The sequence below is a fragment of the Podarcis cretensis genome (genome assembly GCF_951804945.1).
Source record: "Podarcis cretensis genome assembly, chromosome: 3".
Taxonomy (NCBI): Eukaryota; Metazoa; Chordata; class Lepidosauria; order Squamata; family Lacertidae; genus Podarcis; species Podarcis cretensis.
Genome location: NC_137172.1, coordinates 51712401 through 51733648, shown reverse-complemented (window position 1 = coordinate 51733648; position 21248 = coordinate 51712401). Strand labels below are relative to the sequence as shown.

Below are 21248 nucleotides of genomic sequence, written 5' to 3'. Positions count from 1 at the left end.
GTAGCCAATTATTTTTCACTGTCAGTGCCATTTTCTCTAAAGTTTCTGGTTTTCCCATCTAATAGATACCCTGAATTGTAGTAGTACAGTTCTCTCTGTTAAAAGTTGCAAGGGCTGTTTCATTCCTATAAGAAGCCTGAATTTAGGCCTGTAGGCACTGGAGCTAGGGTTTTCCTTGATATCGATATTGACTATGGTAGGAAAGAGGAAAGTTTGCTGTCTAGCAGCATTCTGAATTGTTGCCTTTACTAAGTGAAGGTGGAAGGAAAATAGGGTGCCTATCGTGTAGCAGAAAGAAGATGCACAGGTAAAAACTAATTTCACTGTAACCCTGAGTAACCTGAAGTGAGGTGACTGGTGTTAGGGTCTTCTGTATTGTGGTCACTTGGGGGCTGACTTGGGTGCTGATTTCCTCTCCATGCTAGTTAGTAAAATCTTTTTATTTATGGTTTGATTTATTATTTGGTAGTAGAATTCACATACCGTATATCTAGCCAAATCTTAGATTTGTGGAAGCATATTATTGTATTTGTGTACATCTTTTTCTGGCATATTGAAGCAGAAGTCATAATATAAAGTTATTTGTGTCATTCCTAATTTGTCAGCCATGGTCTCCCCCACACCTTTTTGATCATGATACACAACTTGGCAGATATTTCAGAGTTTTGTCTTGTTTAAATGTAAACATGAAACCATGGTTTTCTGTTCTGTGAATGTCTCACAGCAAGCCTGGGCATTCAATCCTTCTTTCTTGTGATAGGGAGGAAGGCATTGAGAGCTTTTGCATTTGAATAAGTGACCCTTCCCCATTACATCTGAATTTGGCAAACTATGATTAGTTAACATCAGATTATGATTTCATAATCCTGGTTTGTTAACTAGTCACATTTATAACAGATTGCAGTTGATCAAATTAAGATGCAGTGGGAAATGGTGATTGGTTAAAAAATGAAAACTTTCAATCTTCTGTTGTACAAAGGATCATGGGAGCCCAAGGTTTCTGCAGTCTTGTTCCCACAACAGAAAAACCATGATTTCTCATTATGGCTGAACAGGGCCACTGTGATACTATCCTACCAGCCATGATGCAGTCATAAAATTTCACTACCTACTTTGTAATATTAGAGTCATAAAACTTTAAAGCATGCATTCTTACTACCTTTTGGTTGAGCAGTGGGCATAGGTAATATAATAATAATAATAATAATAATAATAATAATAATAATAATAATAATTTTTTATTTGTATCCCCCCTTCCCAAAAAATATGGCATGGTATACTTTGTACCAACAGAATTATGTACTGCTTACGTTTGGAGAAAGGAAAGGAGAGGGTGGTTTGGCCTTTGAGTGTTTATGCTTGGGTAACTGCTCTGTTCAAACTAATAGTTTATCTTTTCTGTAGGTCATGCTTCCTCCTGGTGCTCAACATTCTGATGATAAAGGTGCTAAAGAATCTATTCTTGATGATGATGAGTGCCCACTTCAGATATTCAGGGAATGGCCAAGTGACAAAGGTAATTTTAGTTGTTCATAATATGTAATAAAACCCAATGGTCACATACTGGCAAAGCACTGTGAGCAAGCCAGGAGGAGGAGTGGGTTATTAGCCTTAAACCTAAAACTTGTGCACTTTGTTTCTCCCCTTGGACATGGATGCATCCCTGTTGTCTGAGGTTTGCCTCAGTGTCTGAATGATCAGGCTATTGTTTGTATGATCTTGTTAATCAGGATTTGAAACAATTGTTTGTTGACAGGCAGTCATCATGCATGAGGGGAGAAAGGAGTCATGAGCCCAAGGCTCCTCCAGGTATATTCATGAAGCACCAAACAATGGCTGATGGAAAGTCATACATTGCAGAAGTTAATTGCTTCCACTTTGCTCCTTTCTGCTCACCTGGGAGGAAACAAACCATGATCTCTGGCTTAGCATTACATTTGAACCAGGAGTTCATGGTTTGTTTTGCTTCAACAATCCATTCTTTGTACCCAAGGCTTTGTATCCACTAGTGTTGCTCAGTGAATGGTGAGGCTTCAGCCAGCAGGATGCAAAGGAAAGCAGGTTTTTTTTTCTGTGATCCTCTCTCCTGCCCCTGGGCTGCAAAGACTTGTTATTGGCTTACTGATTGTGGTTTGTTTAGAATGAAAAAGGCTATCCATTTGAATATAAAATATGATCTAATGTACTCTAGAGCACTGGATTCTGGAGAACATTAATAAATTATGTTGAATAGAAAATATTATAGTTCTTTAATCCTCATATTTAATCCTAATTTTCAATTCGATAATTACTGTTTAGGAGAGCACAGTCAAATCAGTATAGTTAATAATGTACAATTTAATATGAATTTAATTTATTTATACCTTGAGGACAGGACAGACCTCAGATGTTTTGTTTGTGGTTTTGTGTTTAGGGATACTGGTCTTTCAGTTGAAAAGGCGACCACCTGATTATGTTCCAAAGAAGTTGAAGAAACAATTTGATGGAAAGCCATTAAAGGGGAAGGAAAGAGTTGACGGGTCTGGTTATGGCTCTTCCCTTCCTCCAGAGAAGCTACCTTATCTGGTTGAACTAAGTCCCGGTAAGAATTTCTTTTACAATAATGTTCATCCATTTTTTGAATCACTTGCTTTCAGGTCAACCCTGATGGACTCTAATACTTTAGAGTTCACTATCCTCCATTTATTGTGCTTTATAAAATAGAATTGGTAGCGATGGGTTATTTTGATTGCAGTTTCCAACAAAGTTTTAAGATTTCTGGATCTTTAGTCAAAGGTAATTTTGGATAAGTTGGGTAAAGCAACTTCATCAGTTTTTGAAGCGAGAAGAGGCTTTGCTTGATAAAGTCATCCATGAAATCACTGAGGTAACAAAAAAAACACTTAATAGTAAAGAAAATAACAGACTTATATTTCAATATTCCATTTGAATAAAACTTCATAGATTTTCATTTTTGAAGTGTTTTGTTTCAAATTGTATACATAGGTACCACATTAAAGATAAATGTGTATGAAGATAGATTTGCACCACGGAAAAAAGTTTGCACAAGGATTCACAGAGTGCTGTAATAAGTAGCTTCTGTGTTGGATCTCAGGCTTCTTCTTCCGTAACAACATCTTTTGGCTTTTGTTTCACATTTCTTACACAACACTTTAGAGTGAGGTATAATATTTCTGGGAGGGGTTGAGATTTTGACTCTCATGTTTTTATTGCCTGCTTAATATGTTATTGATGCTGTGCTTTTATTAATGTGGTATTTTATTATAGAGCATTTGTATTTTTATGAGTTTTTATGATGTATTTGCCCTGAGACCAGATGAGAAACGGCAGGGCGAAAATAAGATGAATAAGTTAAACAGAATAGTCCTTCCCAGAGTGGAGTGCACCTTTTACATAAATTTGGCCATATTTGTATCTAAACTGTTGTTTTTAGTAATGGGAGCATAGGAAGCTGCCTTATACAGTGGTACCTCGGTTTATATGCCTGTTGTCTTTGTCCATGGAGTTTTCTTGGCAGGGATACTGGAGTGGCTTGCCGGTTCCTCCTCCAGGTGGATCACGTTTGGTCAAAACTCTCCACTATGACCTGTTCATCTTGGGTGCCCTGCTCGGCATAGTTCATAGCTTCTCTGAGTTCTTCAAGCCCCTTCGCCACGGCAAGGCAGTGATCCATGAAGGGGATGATCCATGTTTTCGAGGTTACCAGCATGAGTCTGACCAAACATGATCCATGTTTTCGAGGTTACCAGCATGAGTCTGACCAAGCTGCAGGGGGCAGTGGAGGACAGGAGTGCCTGGCGTTCTCTGGTCCATGGGGTCACGAAGAGTCGGACACGACTAAACGACTAAACAACAACAACACCTCGGTTTAAGAACAGTCTTGATTACAAACAATTCGGTTTACTAATGCTGCAAAACCGAAAGTAGTGTTCCAGTTTGAGAACTTTACCTCGGTCTAAGAATGGAATCCGAACGGTGGAAGGGCACCGGCAGCGGGAGGCCTCGTTAGGGAAAGCGTGTCTCGGTTTCAGAACGGTTTAAGTTTAAGAACGGACTACCGGAATGGATTACCGTATTTTTCGCTCTATAGGACGCACTTTTCCCCCTTCAAAAATGAAGGGGAAATGTGTGTGCGTCCTATGGAGCGAAGAAGCCATAGCCCCGCGACCCTCTCCCGGCTGCAGAGGTGACGCGCGGCTATGGCTGGAGCCTCTCCAGCAGGGAGAGCGCGCGCGGGGCTAAAGAAGCCACTCGCGACCCTCTCCCAGCTGGAGAGGTGATGCGCGGCTATGGCAGGATCCTCTTTAGCCGCGCGCCACCTCTCCAGCTGGGAGAGCGCGTGAGGGGCTAAAGAAGCCATAGCCCCGCGACCCTCTCCTAGCTGGAGAGGTGACGCGCGACTATGGCAGCAGCCTTTCCGCTGCTCCCTGACCTGCTCTTTGGAGCTGGTGGTGGGCTTTCCCCCGCCAGCCCCAAAGAGCAGGTCGAAAGGAACCTGAAGCCTGGAGAATGAGAGGGGTCGGTGCACACCGACCCCTCTCGCTCTCCAGGCTTCCAAGGTAGCCGCCTGAACACACCTTAAACGGCACCTTGTTTTAGAGCGGGAAAACAAGAGGGGGGAAATTCTCCCCCTCTCTGCGCAGCGCCTCCTGCCACTTCGCTGAAGGGGTGCTGGGCAGAGAGGGGGAGAATTTTTTTTTCTTGTTCTCCCCCCTATAAAACAAGGTGCGTCCTATTGTCCGGTGTGTCCTATGGTGCGAAAAATACGGTAAGTTTGTAAACCAAGGTACCACTGTACTTAGTCAGTCCAATGGTCAATATAGCTCAGGAATGTCTCCACTGACTGGCAACAGCTCTGCAAGGTTTTGGATAAGGAATTTCCCCCCAGTCCTACCTGGAAATGCCAGGAATTGAACCTGGGAACCTCTGCATGCAAAGCAGGTGCTCAACCACTGATGCTACAGTGCTTCTTATATATCACAGCCCTTTCTATAAGCTACTGTCCTTATTTCTCTTATTTCTACCAGCTGCTCACACTGCTCTCACAGACGCTAATATCAGTCTGTGAAAGCAAATCTTCTCTAACCAGTATTTGGAAAAAATAGCTTTTAACAGCATTTATAGGCAAATGCTTCATATTAAGGAATGCTGCAAGTTTCCCCCAGGTTTTTTAGGAATATGAACAGCCAGAGCCAGCTCCTCCACCCTTTCATTCTCACCTTTGCACCCCCACAAGTCCAAAAGCCACAAGAAGCATGGGGTTCCTTATGATCAAGGTATAAACTTATACGACCATGCTAATATAGACTTGGCAACAGATAAGTGCAGAGCGCAGAAGAGTATATGACTTACAAAGCTGATACTATTTGATTTAAGGATTTTCAGATTTAAAATTGGGGGCACAAATCCAGTCTTACATTTGCAAAGGTTTACTTTTGCAATGTGTAAGATAACTATTTGTCCTCAGAGGAGCTCACCCCTTATTTTAGTAATAATTGTAATAGTACTAATTGCTGATTAGAACAAGCCTTATAAGGAGGAGGGAATTCAGTGATTCATTCACAGTGTTAATGGGCAGCTACTTCTAAAGGCAGATAGTTCTGTGCATCAGGAGTGATTGATCCAGTTGCACCAAATGCAGAGATGTGGCAGAATGACTTGCTGTGGTGGAGGTAAAGCCAAAACAGTGAATCCTGCAGGCATAGTGTTGACAGACTTTTCTGAGGGTGAGTAGTTTAGGTTCATGTAATTTAATTAATTCCTGTAATTTAATTAATTCCTGGTGACACAACACAGTAGTTGTTCTCTTGTGATGAACTAGTGTACAGTTTATGGCTTATTGTTGCCTGAGAGCCAGTGTTGCATCATGAATAGTGTTCTTGTTAGACCTGGGTTCACATCCTTGTTCAAGCATAAGTCTCATTGGGTAAACCTTAAAAAAGGTAAAGGGACCCCTGACCATTAAGTCCAGTCGTGGACAACTCTGGGGTTGCGGCGCTCATCTCGCTTTACAGGCCGAGGGAGCCAGCGTTTGTCCGGAGACAGTTTCTGGGTCATGTGGCCAGCATGACTAAGCCACTTCTGGCGAACCAGAGCAGTGCACAGATACGCCGTTTACCTTCCTGTCAGAGCGGTACCTATTTATCTGCTTGCCCTGTGTGTTTTGAGCTGCTAGGTTGGCAGGAGCTGGGACCAAACAACGGGAGCTCACCCTGTCGTGGGGATTCGAACCGCCGACCTTCTGATCAGCAAGCCCTAGGCTCAGTGGTTTAGACCACAGTGCCACCCGCGTCCCTTGCATAAACCTTAGGCCGTCACTAATTCTTAGGCTTCCCCATGTCACATGATGCATGTTAAGTTAAAATGGTGCTATGTATGCTGCCCCTAGCTTGTTAACTGAGATTTCACTAAAATTATATTTCTAAATCAAGACTTTATTCTAATAACTTTCCTTGATTACTCTTGAGATCATCTTCTGATGCCCCTCTTAAGGGGAGGGGAGGGGAGGGGAGGTGGGTGGGTGGGTGAGTGCTATTCACTGGTGTCACCCTGCATGTGGAATGCTCTCCCTAGGGAGACTTGCCTGGTTCCTATTCTGATAATTTTTCAGCACTGGAAGAAATTTTTATTTCCTTTTCAATTCTCAGTCTTATCTGTACTGTTTTGTGCTGCTTTTACCTGCTGCTTTTTGCTGTTTTATCATGTGATTTATTTGTAAGCCAGCCTGAAAATATTATTATTAAGGGTGGCATATAAATAAGCATGCCACTATATATAAACCGCAGGTGGAAAATATATTCTGGGTTTACAGTGTGGAAAACAAAGCACACAGAAATGTCTGCAGTGATGGGTCAATGGTTTTCCAGTGTAGTAATTGTGACTAGTAGACTTTTGGAGTCTCACCACCTATCAGCCATGTATGCAAATGTTCCGTTGTAGAACTGGATTCAGGTTATGCTGAAGGATGTAAGCAGGAAATATTGAAACCAGCCTCTGTCATTGTAAACACATATGGTTTGGAGTTCTAGATTGTAGCTTGAATTTTATGATAATATGAAATGTGATCTTTATACTTGGAGTTATTTGTTATGTGGCTTTTGTGTCACAAGTAGAATATGGTAAATACAACAAAAGTAGTACCACTGTTCTAATCCTTTAAGAGTATGTGTCAAGTGTATTCTGATTTTCATATAGTTTGCCTCTGCTTGGGAACCATAGGGAGCACTTTTTTATCCTTTGAAAACAAGTTTTGCTCCAGCCTCCTGACAGTAAATATAGATTTCTTCCTAAAAGAGGATATTTTTTTCTTGTGGTTCTTTCACTATTATTCACTTTCATTTGTCTGAAATTAAGGTATGGGAGAGGAGGGTTGAGGCAGTCACAGTGTTTCCAACAAGAACTCTTCTTACCAGAAGGAATATGCAGTTTTGAATGTGCAAGATACTGAGGGCTGCTGCTTCATTTGCACTATCTTTCATATGGGGATAATACGTGTGGAGGTTTTGTACAGCAACCAGTTATCATGTGGGGTGCCCAGTTCATATACTGGCAACAAAATAAAACTTGACCTCCAGCATATGTGATAGTGCACATGATTGTATTTGCACACAGATTGCCTGGATGTAGGGAAAATATCTCACACGACAGCATATTGGGAGACTACTACTCTGCCATTTAATTCCAGCTTTACTTAATATTTGAAAGCAGAGTTGTGAGTGGACGTACCTTGGCATCATATTCTGTGCATTTGTAATGGGTATGATGGTACCCCAGTACATCCACCCATAGACACTGAATGAATGGAAGACACAATATTTTCTAAATTAAAATGGAAGCCTTATATGAATTAAGGTTTTAGTTTGTATACAGCTAATGATGGCCTTTCCACTTTGCTTGGTGATTTTTCTGTGCTTTCTTCTAGCAGCTTGCTGCCAACTACTTAACAATCGTATTAATCCATCCACAACACCAATGTCTCTATATTCTGTGCAGTATTTAAAGTTGAAAGCGTTAAAAGCACTTCATCCTTTTAAATTGAGTAAGTGTTGTTGGCTTACAGTTTCACTCTTTCCTATCTTTTCTTTTCTCTGCCCTCCTCCGCATGTTCTGCATGGTATCTGTTCTGCTGATGCTGCCTTCACCTGGGTCCTGTGCATGTGTTTTCTAATCCCAGGGAGAAGGAATCACTTTGCCTACTTCAACTATCACACTTATGAAGGTAATGTTGTTATTTAATACTGTTCTTTCTCACTAGTCACTAAAATCTGTGCTAGCAAAAAAGGCTTTTGTCAGTTTTGAAAACAGATCTTGCATTTTTCTTCCTTAATGAACAGAAGCTCAGATCTAACCCTATTTCTAGTCTATATCTTCAGGTGTGGAGGAAAGGAATAATTCAAAGTTAAACTTTTTACAAATCCCTAGTATGCTCTAAACAATATCATCTGGGGGCCACACATATCAATATTAGTACTTCTGTAAAATTTGGGTACTCGTATATCTAGTAGGGTCTTGTGGTGAGGGTTTGGGATCACACATCTAAGTTCAATTTCTACATGCACATGTACCATCCACTGAGATAACTGACAGTTTATAATCTGGGACTGGATAGCGTGGGCTGGATTCAGCTTCCAGGAAGCTGCCTTCTCCCAAATAGATGTATGAGCATTGTTAAAAATCCTCTGATCAAGGTTATACACATGTAGCAGCCCATTATTCATGCAGTTGGCTTGTGGCCAATAACTTGAACAATATGCTTTACATTTCTAATTGCAATTAGAAACCTCTTTCACAAATCAGAAGATGACATTGTTTTTCTTTGACTACCTAGAGTTTTAGTTTGAACAAGCGGCAGTGTATGTGTGTCTATAGAGAATGAACACGATTTCTTTTGTAACAGTTGTTAATGAAAAATGTTTATGAATCCTTTGTTTCCCAGTTATGTTGGTAGCTAATCTGTTTTTGTTTTTTGCAAAAGAGAAACAATGGTAATATACTTAGTTAAACATGGTGTTTGAAATATAGTAGTGTTGCTTCTTCCTCTGAAATATCACCCATTTCTGTAAGTTGGCTGCCAGCTGCAGTGTTTTCATAAACTTGTTCTGTGGGCGGGGGGCAGGCGGGGAGAGAATGTATTTGTGTACCAGCAGAAAATGTAAACTCTTAGGCTTAATCTCAGTTAAAGCAGCAGACTGTTTTCTTGCTGCTACTAAGGTATTCAATCCATTATGAAGAATATTTAATGCCTGTTCTGTCAATTCTTGCTTTTTTAAACCACTTTTAAAATAATGCATGAATCCTTTTTGGTGGTACAGGAAAAGCCCTAAAGCTCTTGAGTTCTCTTAAGTAGGTCACATAATTTTATATACATCTTTATAATGTGGAATTGTCAAGAGTTGTCTGTAGTTTCCAAGATGTCATTGCATTGGCAGTTCTATTAAGCTTTAATTCATGAGAGGGCAATTTACACCCCCCCCCCCCACCATATCGTTGGGCTCCCAGCTCACATTGGCTCCAACCAGCATGTCACATATTTCCCCAGCCCTTATTTAGGTCATCTGTTCATAAGTAAAAATAACAAAGCTACTGATACAGTGGTACTTTGGGTTAAAAACTTAATTCGTTTTGGAGGTCTGTTCTTAACCTGAAACTGTTCTTAACCTGAAGCGCCACTTTAGCTAATGGGGCCTCCTGCTGCCGCCACACCGTCGGAGCACAATTTCTGTTCTCATCCTGAAGCAAAGTTCTTAACCCGAGGAAATATTTCTGGGTTAGTGGAGTCTGTAACCTGAAGCGTATGTAACCTGAAGTGTATGTAACCTGAGGTACCACTGTAGTTTTCAGTTATTGTTGAGCTAGTAAAGAGCTTGCAGTAGATAATTCCTCTTCAGGTCAGTTGTCAGGGCTATAACAGTTGTTACTTCTGGAGAGAAGGCTCATTTCTGGCTCAGCTTTTGTCCAGGGCACCTGCTATTCCTTAGCCTCTGTCTGGGAGCACAGCCTACTTTTCAAATTTTATTTATTAACAACATTTGTAGCCATAATATAAAGCCCTCAGGGAGGCTTACAATAAATAAGTAATAAAAAATTAAATGAAAAATAAAAGGAACTTGAATATAAGAAAAAAGAAACTTGTCAGAACCCCAAAGTTAGAAACGCAGATTTAAAAACTGAGAAGTCCAGTGTAAATAAAGGCCTAGGTGAACAGAGCGGTCTTCACCTAGTGTCAAAAAACCATAAGGATGGCACCAAGTGGATGTTCCTGGGAAGGCTGTTGGATAGAGAGTGAAAGAGACAAAGGGGAACCATTATGGTAAGTGACTCTAGATCTTGTGACGTTCATCTTGTTGAGCATAGGGATGGGCTTCCCATGGCCAGACCTGCAGGACTGCTGGAGATAACAATTGGGTGCAGACAAACACATGGTCATGGTGAAGGAAATGCTCTGCTTCAATTTCATTGGGTTAATAAAATAGATTGTAGTGCTTCTTGAAAATGCAAGGCCTGCAGAAGAGGGAGCTTTTATCTACTTCTAATGCAATCATCTAGCCTTCTTTTTTAAGTAGAATGGCCAGAGGTGATGTGCTAGTGTATGGGAGGTATGCCTCTCCCATGTCCCTCTCTAGTTTCCACTTTACTGGTTGTGCTGGGGGAAGGGGTGTATGCTTGTATGTCCAGGTTGCTGAGGAGAGGTACATCTGCTGTGTGAACAGGTCAGCCTGTGTTGCCGTCAGTTCTAGGGCTGGTGTCAGGTATCTGCATGGTTGGACATTGCTTAAGGTCCACATCCCAGCAGAAAGCCCACTGGCAAGAGTCCCTTGGACCTGCTCCTTCTCTTCACCACTGCACCCTGCTTATTCAGCTGCTGCTTGCTTTTCTGCACAGTGCAGACTGAGTTCTTCTCCATTAAGACAGTTATTGTTATCTTTTACCTTTCTCCATGGTCTACAGTGGTGCTGTAGAACCTCATGGTCTACAGAGGTTCTACTGGGTTCACAGATCTTTAGAAGGGCCTCAGCAAACTAGCTAGAGTGGCAGATTCATCTGTGGATCTGCTACATGAATTTGTCTGTTCCTCTTTTAAAGCCATCCATGTTGGTGACCATCACTACCTCCTGGATCGAGGAACAAGCATCATAGTTTGGCTATGCGCTGCATGAAGAAATGCTTTTTAATCTGTCCTAAGACTTCCAACATTCAGCTTGTTTGGATGTTAGAATCATAGAATTGTCAAGTTGGAAGGGACCCTGAGGATCATCTAGTCCAACCTCCTGCAATGCAGAAACATGCAGCTGTCCCATACGGGGATCGAACCTGCCACCTTGGAATTACCAGCACCATGCTGTACCCAACTGAGCTATCCATGAGTTCTAGTTTTATGAAAGGAGAAAAACTTTTCTTCATCCACTTTCTCAGCACCATGCATTCTTTTTGTTCCCCCCCCCATCTGTGATTCTTTTACCCCACTTCCTCCGTTCCAGACTTGCTATTCCATGCTTCCATATATTTTCTCTCTATGCTGGCAGTCAGGTTCGCCATATTGCAGTGAAATGAGGTGGTGGTTGTTTTGCCGGGGGGGGGGGGGAGAACACTCTGAAATTTCACTTGAAACAATTTCACTGATTTAAATTGCTGGAGAGCCAATTTAGCATGATTAATTTAGTACAAACAACTTTAATAATTAAAAAGCCATGTTAATATTTTGTGTCACTTACATATCTGAAGAGTTTTCTCAATAGCTAAGAGTAGTTTAGCTGTTAAGTTTAAACAAATGCAAAGCTTTAGTTGAATGTTATTTGTACCTGAATACAAGTAAATAATTTAAGCCCTCTCAGTTCATTAGCATACTCTTCCCTTATGTTATTTACCTTTTTAAGGGAAAAAATGGAGGTGAAGAAAGCTGTTAACGTACTAATCTTATCCTACCTGAAGAGTTGTGTGCACGAATATATGTACTTCTTATAAAAAGACATTTTTTTAAGAAACAAAAGTTAATTGCAACCTTTTTTGTATTTGAGTAGCACTGTGTCAATCCCAGTTGGGCAATTTGACTTATGTTGTAATCATTCATTATGCTTCTAATTAATTTTATGCAGCAGTGCATTTCTAAAATTGGAGCATTACTGTGGCAAAATATAGCACTTCGCTGTTTAGAAGCTCTTTTCCAAAGAGTGTTGTGTAACAACACATCATAGGAATGGCTTTGTTTTTCTTTACAGCATAATCTGGGGTAACCAACATGGTGCCCGCCAGATATTGTTGGACTACTGTTCTTATCAACCCAAGTCAGCATGACCAGTGGTCAGGTGGAAGACACAATGTTAGCTACCCCTTTTGTAATCTTATGCCTGTCTGTTCTGGAGCAAGACCTACTATTTTCTATAGGAGTAAATGTTTGTTTGTTTATTTTTTGTAATAAATTTATACTCCGCCTTTCACAAAAATTTCCTCACAAGGTGGGAAGTGTATATAGACTGAGCAACATACAACTGCAACATATAAGCACATAATTTAAAACATTTAAGTTAAAAGCAACAAATAACATCACAATAGCCAGCACATTGAAGCAGCAGTCAGCCTAGTAAGACCCTGCAATGCAGTATACAATGGTACCTTGGTACTAGAACGGCTTAGCTCCCGAACAAATCGGCTCCTGAAAGCTGCAAACCCGGAAGTAAGTGTTCTGGTTTGCAAACGTTTTTCGGAAGCTGAATGTCCGATGCGGCTTCCGATTGAGTGCAGGAAGCTCCTGAAGCCAATCGGAAGCTGCACCTTGGTTTTCGAACGGTTTTGGGAGTCGAACAGACTCCTAGAACGGATTAAGTTCGAGAACCCAAGGTACCACTGTAATAAGAAAAAATGACCCTCTCTGCAACAGCACCCTGTCTCTGGAATGCCCTTCCCTTAGAGGTATGTCCAGCACCAGCACTGCTTGCATTTTGTCGCTTGGTGAAGACACAGCTCTGTGCCCAGGCCTTTGTTGAGGGGTGAGAACTGTAATGAGCCACGCAATATGCAGCTCATTGTCACCTGCTGCTGGTTGATCTCCTGTATTATAAGGGTGTTTTATGATGAATGACTTACTTCGTATTTTGGGTTATTGTTTTTCTGACTTCTTCGATGTTGTGTTGGGAACCCTCTTGTGGCATTTGGTGCTGGGACTGCAGTGGGAAGGTGGAATGTGAAAATGTGCAAAACAACAACAAATGTGCAAAACAACAACAACCCTCCCTTTCTCCACTGTAATAATTAAATACACAGCTGGAAGAATGATTCACACACCCGACCGTCACCTAACTAGGAACTGCCTATTGAGGGATGATGAGGACCATGGCATGAACGAACCCTTCTCCCCACTTAGGCTGTTTCTTCAGTGTAAATTGTCCTTCCCCCTCATTTGCCCCAGGAAAGTTAGCATAAGCACAAATAGCAGTTATGGGGTGACTTTCATGGGTGAGGAAAAGTATGGAGAAAGGAGAGATAAACCTCCCTTTTTTCCTGTCCTGTGTCTCCAACCAGATCAGGTTGTCATTCACTGCCGTTTTTAAACAACATGTTCTTATTACATTCTCTCCTTTTAAAAAATCTCCTGCCTCCAGCTCCTCAGTTTGTTGTCTTTTGGTTTGCTCTTCCCTCAAACAATTGCATAGCACACCACAAGCTGACAGCAGATAAAAGCTTATTATAGCCCAGCTAAATGATTTAAAAATAAATTTTCCCATCTCTCATTTTCCTTCCTGTTTCTGTCATCCCTTCGCCACCAAGAGCTTGTGCAATAGCTTTTGAAAGCCTGCCACGTGACCCCTGCTACATTATAGGTAGCATTCAACTAATCTTTACTCAGAGTAGACCTGTTGAAATTACCAGACAAACTCATGGACATTGATTTCAGTGGGTCAATTCTGAGTAAAACTTAGTTTAATAGCACCCTTATACAGTAAGGGAGCAGGGTACGTCCGGCATGTGCTACATGATAACACAGTTATATTTGAAACCTTTTAAAAAACGGAATTGTCTCCGTTGGTTCCCACCCTTCATTTTTTTTGTACTAGTGCATACCTTGGGATTGATCCAAGCATGCTGTTATTTCCCTCTTATTGCTCAGTGAGCCTATTTTGGCTATAATGATGTTGGTGCACTGGGACTGAGTAATTCAGCATTAGAAGGAACAATGCTCCTTAGTCTTGCTGTTGCTCTTATAAGTAGAAATCCTACACACACACACACACACACACACACACACACTGCCCTTCCTCCAAGTACCTAAAGTGTGTACATAAAATGATATTGAACTACCTTTTATATAATCAGGTTAAACGTGTTTGTTTCTCTTAAGGGAAATTCAGCATTTTTTATATTAAAAGTTCTGCTTTTAATGTAGGTTTTATCTGGGCAGATCTTTGTGATCTCTCCACTGCCTCCTGTGACTGCTTAATTACTACATATTGTTGCTTTTGCTTATGTATTGAATGCAGCAAGAGTGAGAACTCTGCTTAATAACTGAAACAGTCTCATGTTGAGGCAGCTACTTGTGTAAGTGCTGCAGCAAGAATAGATCAACATAAGAGCATCTTAATATTACTTCCCTAAACTGGAATTAATCAGGATTGTTCTTAATGAATACTGCTTTACTATGTAACTATATGGTTGGTGTGAATGTTCAGTGGAATCCACTGAATGCTCAGTTGGGGAAAAGGAATTTAACATGTATGGGAAAATGCTACATCAGGGGTGGGGAACCTCTGGCCCACAGTAGCATTTGGAATGCCATGCTGTTTTCACCCAACCATCGGCTGGGATCACTGGTGGTGTCAGGCAGTGGGTGGAAGGACAGGATTTAATCTTGTATTGGCTGCACAGCATAGAGAGAAGTAAAGTATTTCTGCACAGCATATTTATCCCTTTTTCAAGGGCTTTCAGACACTGCCCCCCACCAGTTTGAGCTTCAAATGGGCATAGAGGATGTTAAAAGCAGTGCCTTTTGCAAACAGTGGCTACTTGCGCACAGGCAATGCTTTCAAAAGACAGCTTTCTTTTGAAATCGTTGCCTGCACATGGGATTTCTAACTTTCACAAAGGGCTCTCTCTTTCTCTCATGAGCGCTCACACACACACAGAGAGAGAGAGAGAGAGAGATGTTTGAGCTCTGTCAAACAGGAGCATAGGGGCTGTTAGAAAGCCGCTTGCAAACAGCAGCAGGGCTTTCAAATCTTGCTGCGCTAGCTTTGAAGTCCCAACAATCCTGATTTTAAAGCCCACTGTCAGTTGATTGCCCACCTGTCAAATTTGGCCTGCCAGGGGGGTAAGGAGATAAGGATCTGGCCTGTTGTGTCGCTAGAAGCACCCCTTTGCTACATTTCTTTTCACCTGTACCAGTAGCCTCAAAATACTTCTGACAGTCTCTCAGGATAATTGATCCATGAATTACACTTTGAGATATGTGTACAATTCTCCCCAGCAGCCAAGTTCGGAGGTATGGTGCACATCACCACTACTTATATGCAATTAGTGTGAGAACTGAGAAACCATGAACAGTAATATATTAAAATGTGAAGAACATTTTAAAAAAGAAAGAAAATCCACTAAATGGAATATTTTATTTGTTTATTTATGATATTTCTAACTTGCCCTTTATCCATAGATCCTAAGGAAGGGAAATATGCACATCAGCAGCTACTGAAAGATAAAATCAGGGATAATTTAGTGCACAAACCCAATGTTTCTTTTTTGAGGCAGTGGGAGGCAGCACTTATTAAAACATTTTGTTTGTACTCTTTAAATTGTATGTATGTATGTATGTATGTATGTACATATGTACATTCGTGCATTCTATACTGCCCTTCATTCAAAGATCACAGGGCGGTTTACAATATATACAATATATTGTATGTACCGTATTTTTCGCCCTATAGGACGCACTTTTTCCCCTCCAAAAATGAAGGGGAAATGTGTGTGCGTCCTATGGGGCGAATGCAGACTTTTGCTGAAGCCTGGAGAAGGAGAGGCGTCGGTGCGCACCAACCCCTCTCGCTCTCCAGGCTTCAGGAAGCTATCCGCAAGCCTTGCGAGCCCGGCGGGAGTTGCCGCCGGGCTCTCCAGGCTTGCGGATAGCAGCCTGTTCTGGGGGCTGGGGGGGGGGAATAAATTTTTTTATTCATTTTCCCCCAAAAAACCGAGGTGCGTCCTATGGGCTGTTGCGCCCTATAGGGCGAAAAATACGGTACAAATTGGAAATTGTGGTAAGGAAAACAATTGGATTCTATCATACCAACTTATACTCAGGGTAGACACGTTGAAATCAAGTCCATTGATTTAAATGGTATACTCCAAGCATCACTTAATTTGATACAACCAGGTAATGATATCTAGTTCAGAGTAGACCAGTTGAAATAAAGGGATTTAACTTAACTTGATTGATTTCATTGTATCTACTTTAAGTGTCACTTAGTTGGATGTCATCCAGTATATTTAATGTTTCTTCCTGTATTATCTCAAATTTCCCAGTGCTAGTATGTCTTTATATGTTTTTAGTATTAGTTATTTGAAGATCTCCTGGATTTATGTATAATAACATAAACATAACTACTGAAATAAATACTTTTTTAAAGCTTAATTGAAATATGCTTTGGAATTCCAGCAATGGTATTTTGTTATGCAATGTCCTTGTGTATATTCATTTTTTAAAAAATTACATGCTTTAATTACTTTTGCAAACAAAATAACTTGTTCTTACTTGTAGATGGCTCTGACTCAAGAGATAAACCAAAGCTCTATCGTCTGCAGTTAAGTGTGACAGAAGTTGGTACAGAAAAATTTGATGACAACTCCATACAGGTAGGAATCGTTTATTGAGTCAAGAAAGAGAGTTTGGTTTATGCAAGCTGCAGTCTCCCATATTTGGATCAGACAAAAAAAAATGGTTTATTATTAAGAGCAACTTTAGACCCCCCCCCACCCCAGGGGGGGAAGGAGAGTGCACAATCCTAAAGCCATCGGAACCATGATCATAGCCAAGGGGAGCATGGAGGGGCAGCTGCCCCTCATCAATAAACATCAATAAAAATACATAGCAAACTGAGGTTCTGGGGCCCCCTCCAAACATAATGTCTGTACCCCCTAATAAAAATCCTGGTTACCCCCATGAATTTGCAACATGTTATCATTGCAACAACCCATCATTTGTTTTGACATTGAATTGTGCTGAAACCTTTGTGTGACCATGGGAAGAGGAATGATATACTTTCCAGACTTTCAGAACCTAGACAGTTTGTTGATCTGGGTGGTTGACTGTATCCAGTTGCTTGTATTCATTGTTAGTCCCACTCAAAGTACATACAGGCAATGACCAATTTATGTGTGATGACCTGGAAGTAGCTGGAAAAGGAGGTGGGCCAGGGGCAGAACTGTGTGGAGAGGGCTTGTGCTCATTCTTCCAAAGCGCGGGTGTCAGGAACGTAACCGCCATACAATTGGTAGTTGCCTGTGCTCCCATTTAAATTAATCGACATGACTACCTTAGATTAATTAATTTCAGTAGGATCTTTTCTGAGCATGATACAGCCCAATATTTTTAAATGCTACTGGTCAACCCTTTCTATCATAACTACTTAGCTTCATGTTCAGTTGTGTACTGAAAAATATTAATGAAGTGGGAACCAGGAAAAATATAATAGAAAAGGCTTCAGTTTTGAAAGTTGTAAACGTATGTGTGTGGACTAGCACGGATGCTAGATGGTATTGTATTTTTCTACAAGATAACATAGTTATTCTTCAGTAAATGTTACTATTACCCAATCATTATACTCATCACCTTACATGCATTCACAGATGGCAGCTTTTGGTGGTTTCTGAAAGATACTTGATCCCATCACTCATGGTACATTTTGAGGAAACTGATGCTGAACTAATGCAATTAATATTGAAAAAAAGTACTTTGCTTATTTAAAGCAAAACACATATGTACATATTAGCATAGGTTTTATTTAAAAAAAAAACTGGTATCAGTTTTGCTGCTTCTAAATTTTGGTTATTTATTTTCAGTTGTTTGGTCCAGGAATTCAGCCTCATCATTGTGACCTCACTAATATGGATGGAGTTGTTACAGTTACCCCAAGAAGCATTGATGCCGAGACTTATGTAGAAGGTCAGCGGATCTCAGAGACCACTATGCTGCAAAGTGGTATGAAGGTTCAGTTTGGGACCTCTCATGTATTTAAATTTGTGGATCCCATTCAAGATCACATTCCTAAAGGACGTCTAGATGCAGGACACATGGTGAAAAGTTCACGACTCAAAGCTGGGTAAATCACCATTTTCAAGCAATAATCCCAAACTCAGGAAATTATTTAAGATGGTGATGGCATAGCAATGTTTCATTTTTCAAGTGGCAACCCTGATAAGAATAATACAATTATCTTCTTACTAATGTTTAATACTCTTGCTCCATCTTGTGAAATCTTTTGGAATTTCCAGTTACTTAATTCATACTTAAAACTAATGTTGTGTTGTAGAGTTCCATTAATAAAAGAGCAAAGTCAACATAGCTAAAGGCACCATGCTATACTATAATAATTTTATAAATGTTATAATTTTATAAAACCAAGGATATTTGGAAGAAAATGCTGCACACCTTTCATATTACATGCATTTAAATGTATTCTTTATATGTCATGAGGTAAGGCATGATGGAAATCATAGTGGTCCCTGAACTGTAGTAGCATGAAGAAACAAGTGTTGAACTATCTTTGTATTTGCAAGAGAGAGAGAGAGAGAGAGTTTTGTTTATAACATTTCTGCACTGCCTTTCCATAAAATGACTATGAGAGCCAACAATAAGTACAACAAATAAAATAATGGTAAGAATATCAATGAGCAGAACAGATTAAAATGTGGAAGTTTTGAAGTAACTTCCTAAATTTCTTTTAGTGACCTTTCTATAATGTCATTTCTATAGTGTCTCCTGCCAACCTAGCAGTTCGCCGCTCCCTAGGCCAATAAAGCGAGATGAGCACCGCAACCCCAGAGTCAGCCATGACTGGACCTAATGGTCAGGGGTCCCTTTACCTTTACCTATAGTGTCATTCTTTGAAAATGAGATAAAATCTTTCTGTGTGTAAACATAATGTATATTTGCAGCTACTAACAAATTCCAGAAGCCATTAGTCGAAACATTGTTGTGCTGTGTGTCTGGATATTATATGTTGCTAATAATTAGTTCTTGAATGTATGTTGTCTTTTTAGAGCTGTACAGGAAACTACATTTGATTTGGAAGGAGATGTCCATAGTGGAACAGGATTGCCTGCAAGCAAGGTAACAAATTGTCACCAGGCCTAGAAATGTGCTAAGTCATTTTACAACTGATAATTTTAAAACGTTTTAGTAATATATACTGAAAATCTGGCCGTGAAGTCAGTCAGTCAGTCAGTCAGTCAGTCAGTAAGCTTTCTTTAGAGAGTAGTAAGCCTCTACTCTTTGGAAGAAAGCTTACTGACTTCATGGCCAGATTTTTAGTATATATTACTAAAACGTATTTAGGGCTTCATGTGTTATCATAGTTTTATTTTATATGCACAAGCCTCAGCCGTTCATATTTCCTCCTTTTTCTTTCCTCTTCGGATGTATATATACAAGAGAAGGAGATTGAAAGCTTCTGATGGGATATTATGACACTTCCCTGTGACATCCAAACTTGGAACTTTGGTCAGTTTAAACTATGGCTAGTCAGAACTAGGCAGGATCAGAACAAGGTTTCATAACTTCATTAATCATAGCTTACCAAACCACATTTCCCTAGGTTTAGCCATCATAGGAAGTTTTGCTTAATTTAAAGTATGGTTTCTCATTCTATATGAACTTCGCTTAGGTCTTGTAAAACAAAGGATTTTTAAACTGAAAATCAACCTTTTCAGATAGTTTTATCAAGGAACCTCCTTATTGAATTTCTGTACCTTTCAAAGTAGTATTGGATCACTGTCCTGGAGTGCACTGTTGGAACTCACTTCTCACATGAATAGAGAGTACACCCTAAAATGTGTCCAACATTAACTTATAGTTGCAGAGGAAGGGTGGGCAAGGCAAATCTCTGATATGTTTTGTGATAAATGCTTCTAATCTTGTGTGGAACAGAGTACCAACAGATTGGATAGTGACAGAATGTCGGCATCCAGCACAGCTGAACGAGGCATGGTCAAGCCAATGATCAGAATAGAACAGCAGGATTACCACAGGCAGGATGGCAGGTACCAAATAACATTTTTCAATTTCTAAGGTTGATATGGGCAGACTGTATATTTTGATAATCAACTTCATTTTACTACAAAAGCAGGACAGAATATGGTAGGATGTAGATGTAAGATGCAGAATTGTTTAATATATTATTTTAAGGCAAAATATTTGATTTCAAAGGATTCCATGGGTGTTGGTTTTTTTGAATAAAGCAAGACATGGTGCATTTCATTTTTAGCAAAAGAGCATTAAAATATGTATAAATATCAGGCTTTCTGGTAAATCTTTAGACGCAGGTGTGGTAATAGGATAATACAACTTTTCAGAAACAAGTGGGCCTTTTGCATTATTTGGATTGGGGAAAGCCTTTGCACTTTCAGAACTACATTTGCCATAGATAGGATTACATGTTTTGAATACTGTACTGTATTAGGTTTCAAACCACTTCAGGAATTTCTCATGTAAAAGAGATAGCAAAACACAAATCACAATTTCATAGTCCAGCCAATAGTCATGATTCAGATTGTGTTCAAATTTAATGTGAAATCTGTCTGAGCTAAGGCAGTCATTATATTGCTTTAAAAGGGGGAGGGGGAGTTGTGCAACTCAGACATATATTTAAGTGTAACTGGCAGCAGAATAGCTGGGGAAGCCATTGCCATATTAAATTATGGTCAAAAGAGGGAATGAAGGCAGATCTAATTAAATGTTCCCAAGTACAAATTTAACTGAGTTGAAAGAGATTAGTGAGCAAGAGACCATGATGATAAACGACTTGCTGCATCTATTTTCAAATGGGCATTTTCAGGTTGTCAGTTTCTTATGCGATGTCAAGAGAAATATATGCTTATTTCTGATTTAAACTCAGTACACATTTTGAAATGGCTGGCAATAGCCTTGTGTTACTGGAGAAAATGGGGAAACCTTTACTGGTATTGGAAAAGTATGACCACATAAGGTTTCAAGTTGCAGGGTAGTACTGTTGGATTGATTTTTTAAAAATAGTAATTTTTATTAGTTTTCAATT

The 21248-nt window shown here is 40.1% G+C and overlaps 1 protein-coding gene across 17 annotated transcripts in view; it reads left to right on the top strand.

Annotated features, from left to right (window-relative positions):
* Positions 1 to 21248, top strand: part of AFDN (afadin, adherens junction formation factor) — a 92782-nt gene that overhangs the window by 28226 nt on the left and 43308 nt on the right. For 13 of the 17 annotated variants that reach the window (XM_079971318.1, XM_079971314.1, XM_079971315.1 and 10 more), the window contains exons 7-13: positions 1405 to 1516; positions 2414 to 2581; positions 8174 to 8218; positions 16736 to 16830; positions 18037 to 18296; positions 19237 to 19306; positions 20123 to 20235. In XM_079971318.1, coding sequence (XP_079827444.1) covers positions 1405 to 1516; positions 2414 to 2581; positions 8174 to 8218; positions 16736 to 16830; positions 18037 to 18296; positions 19237 to 19306; positions 20123 to 20235 — 863 coding nt within the window. The remainder of the gene's footprint in view (positions 1 to 1404; positions 1517 to 2413; positions 2582 to 8173; positions 8219 to 16735; positions 16831 to 18036; positions 18297 to 19236; positions 19307 to 20122; positions 20236 to 21248) is intronic. The other 4 variants (XM_079971309.1, XM_079971306.1, XM_079971313.1 and 1 more) reach the window with 1 other exon arrangement.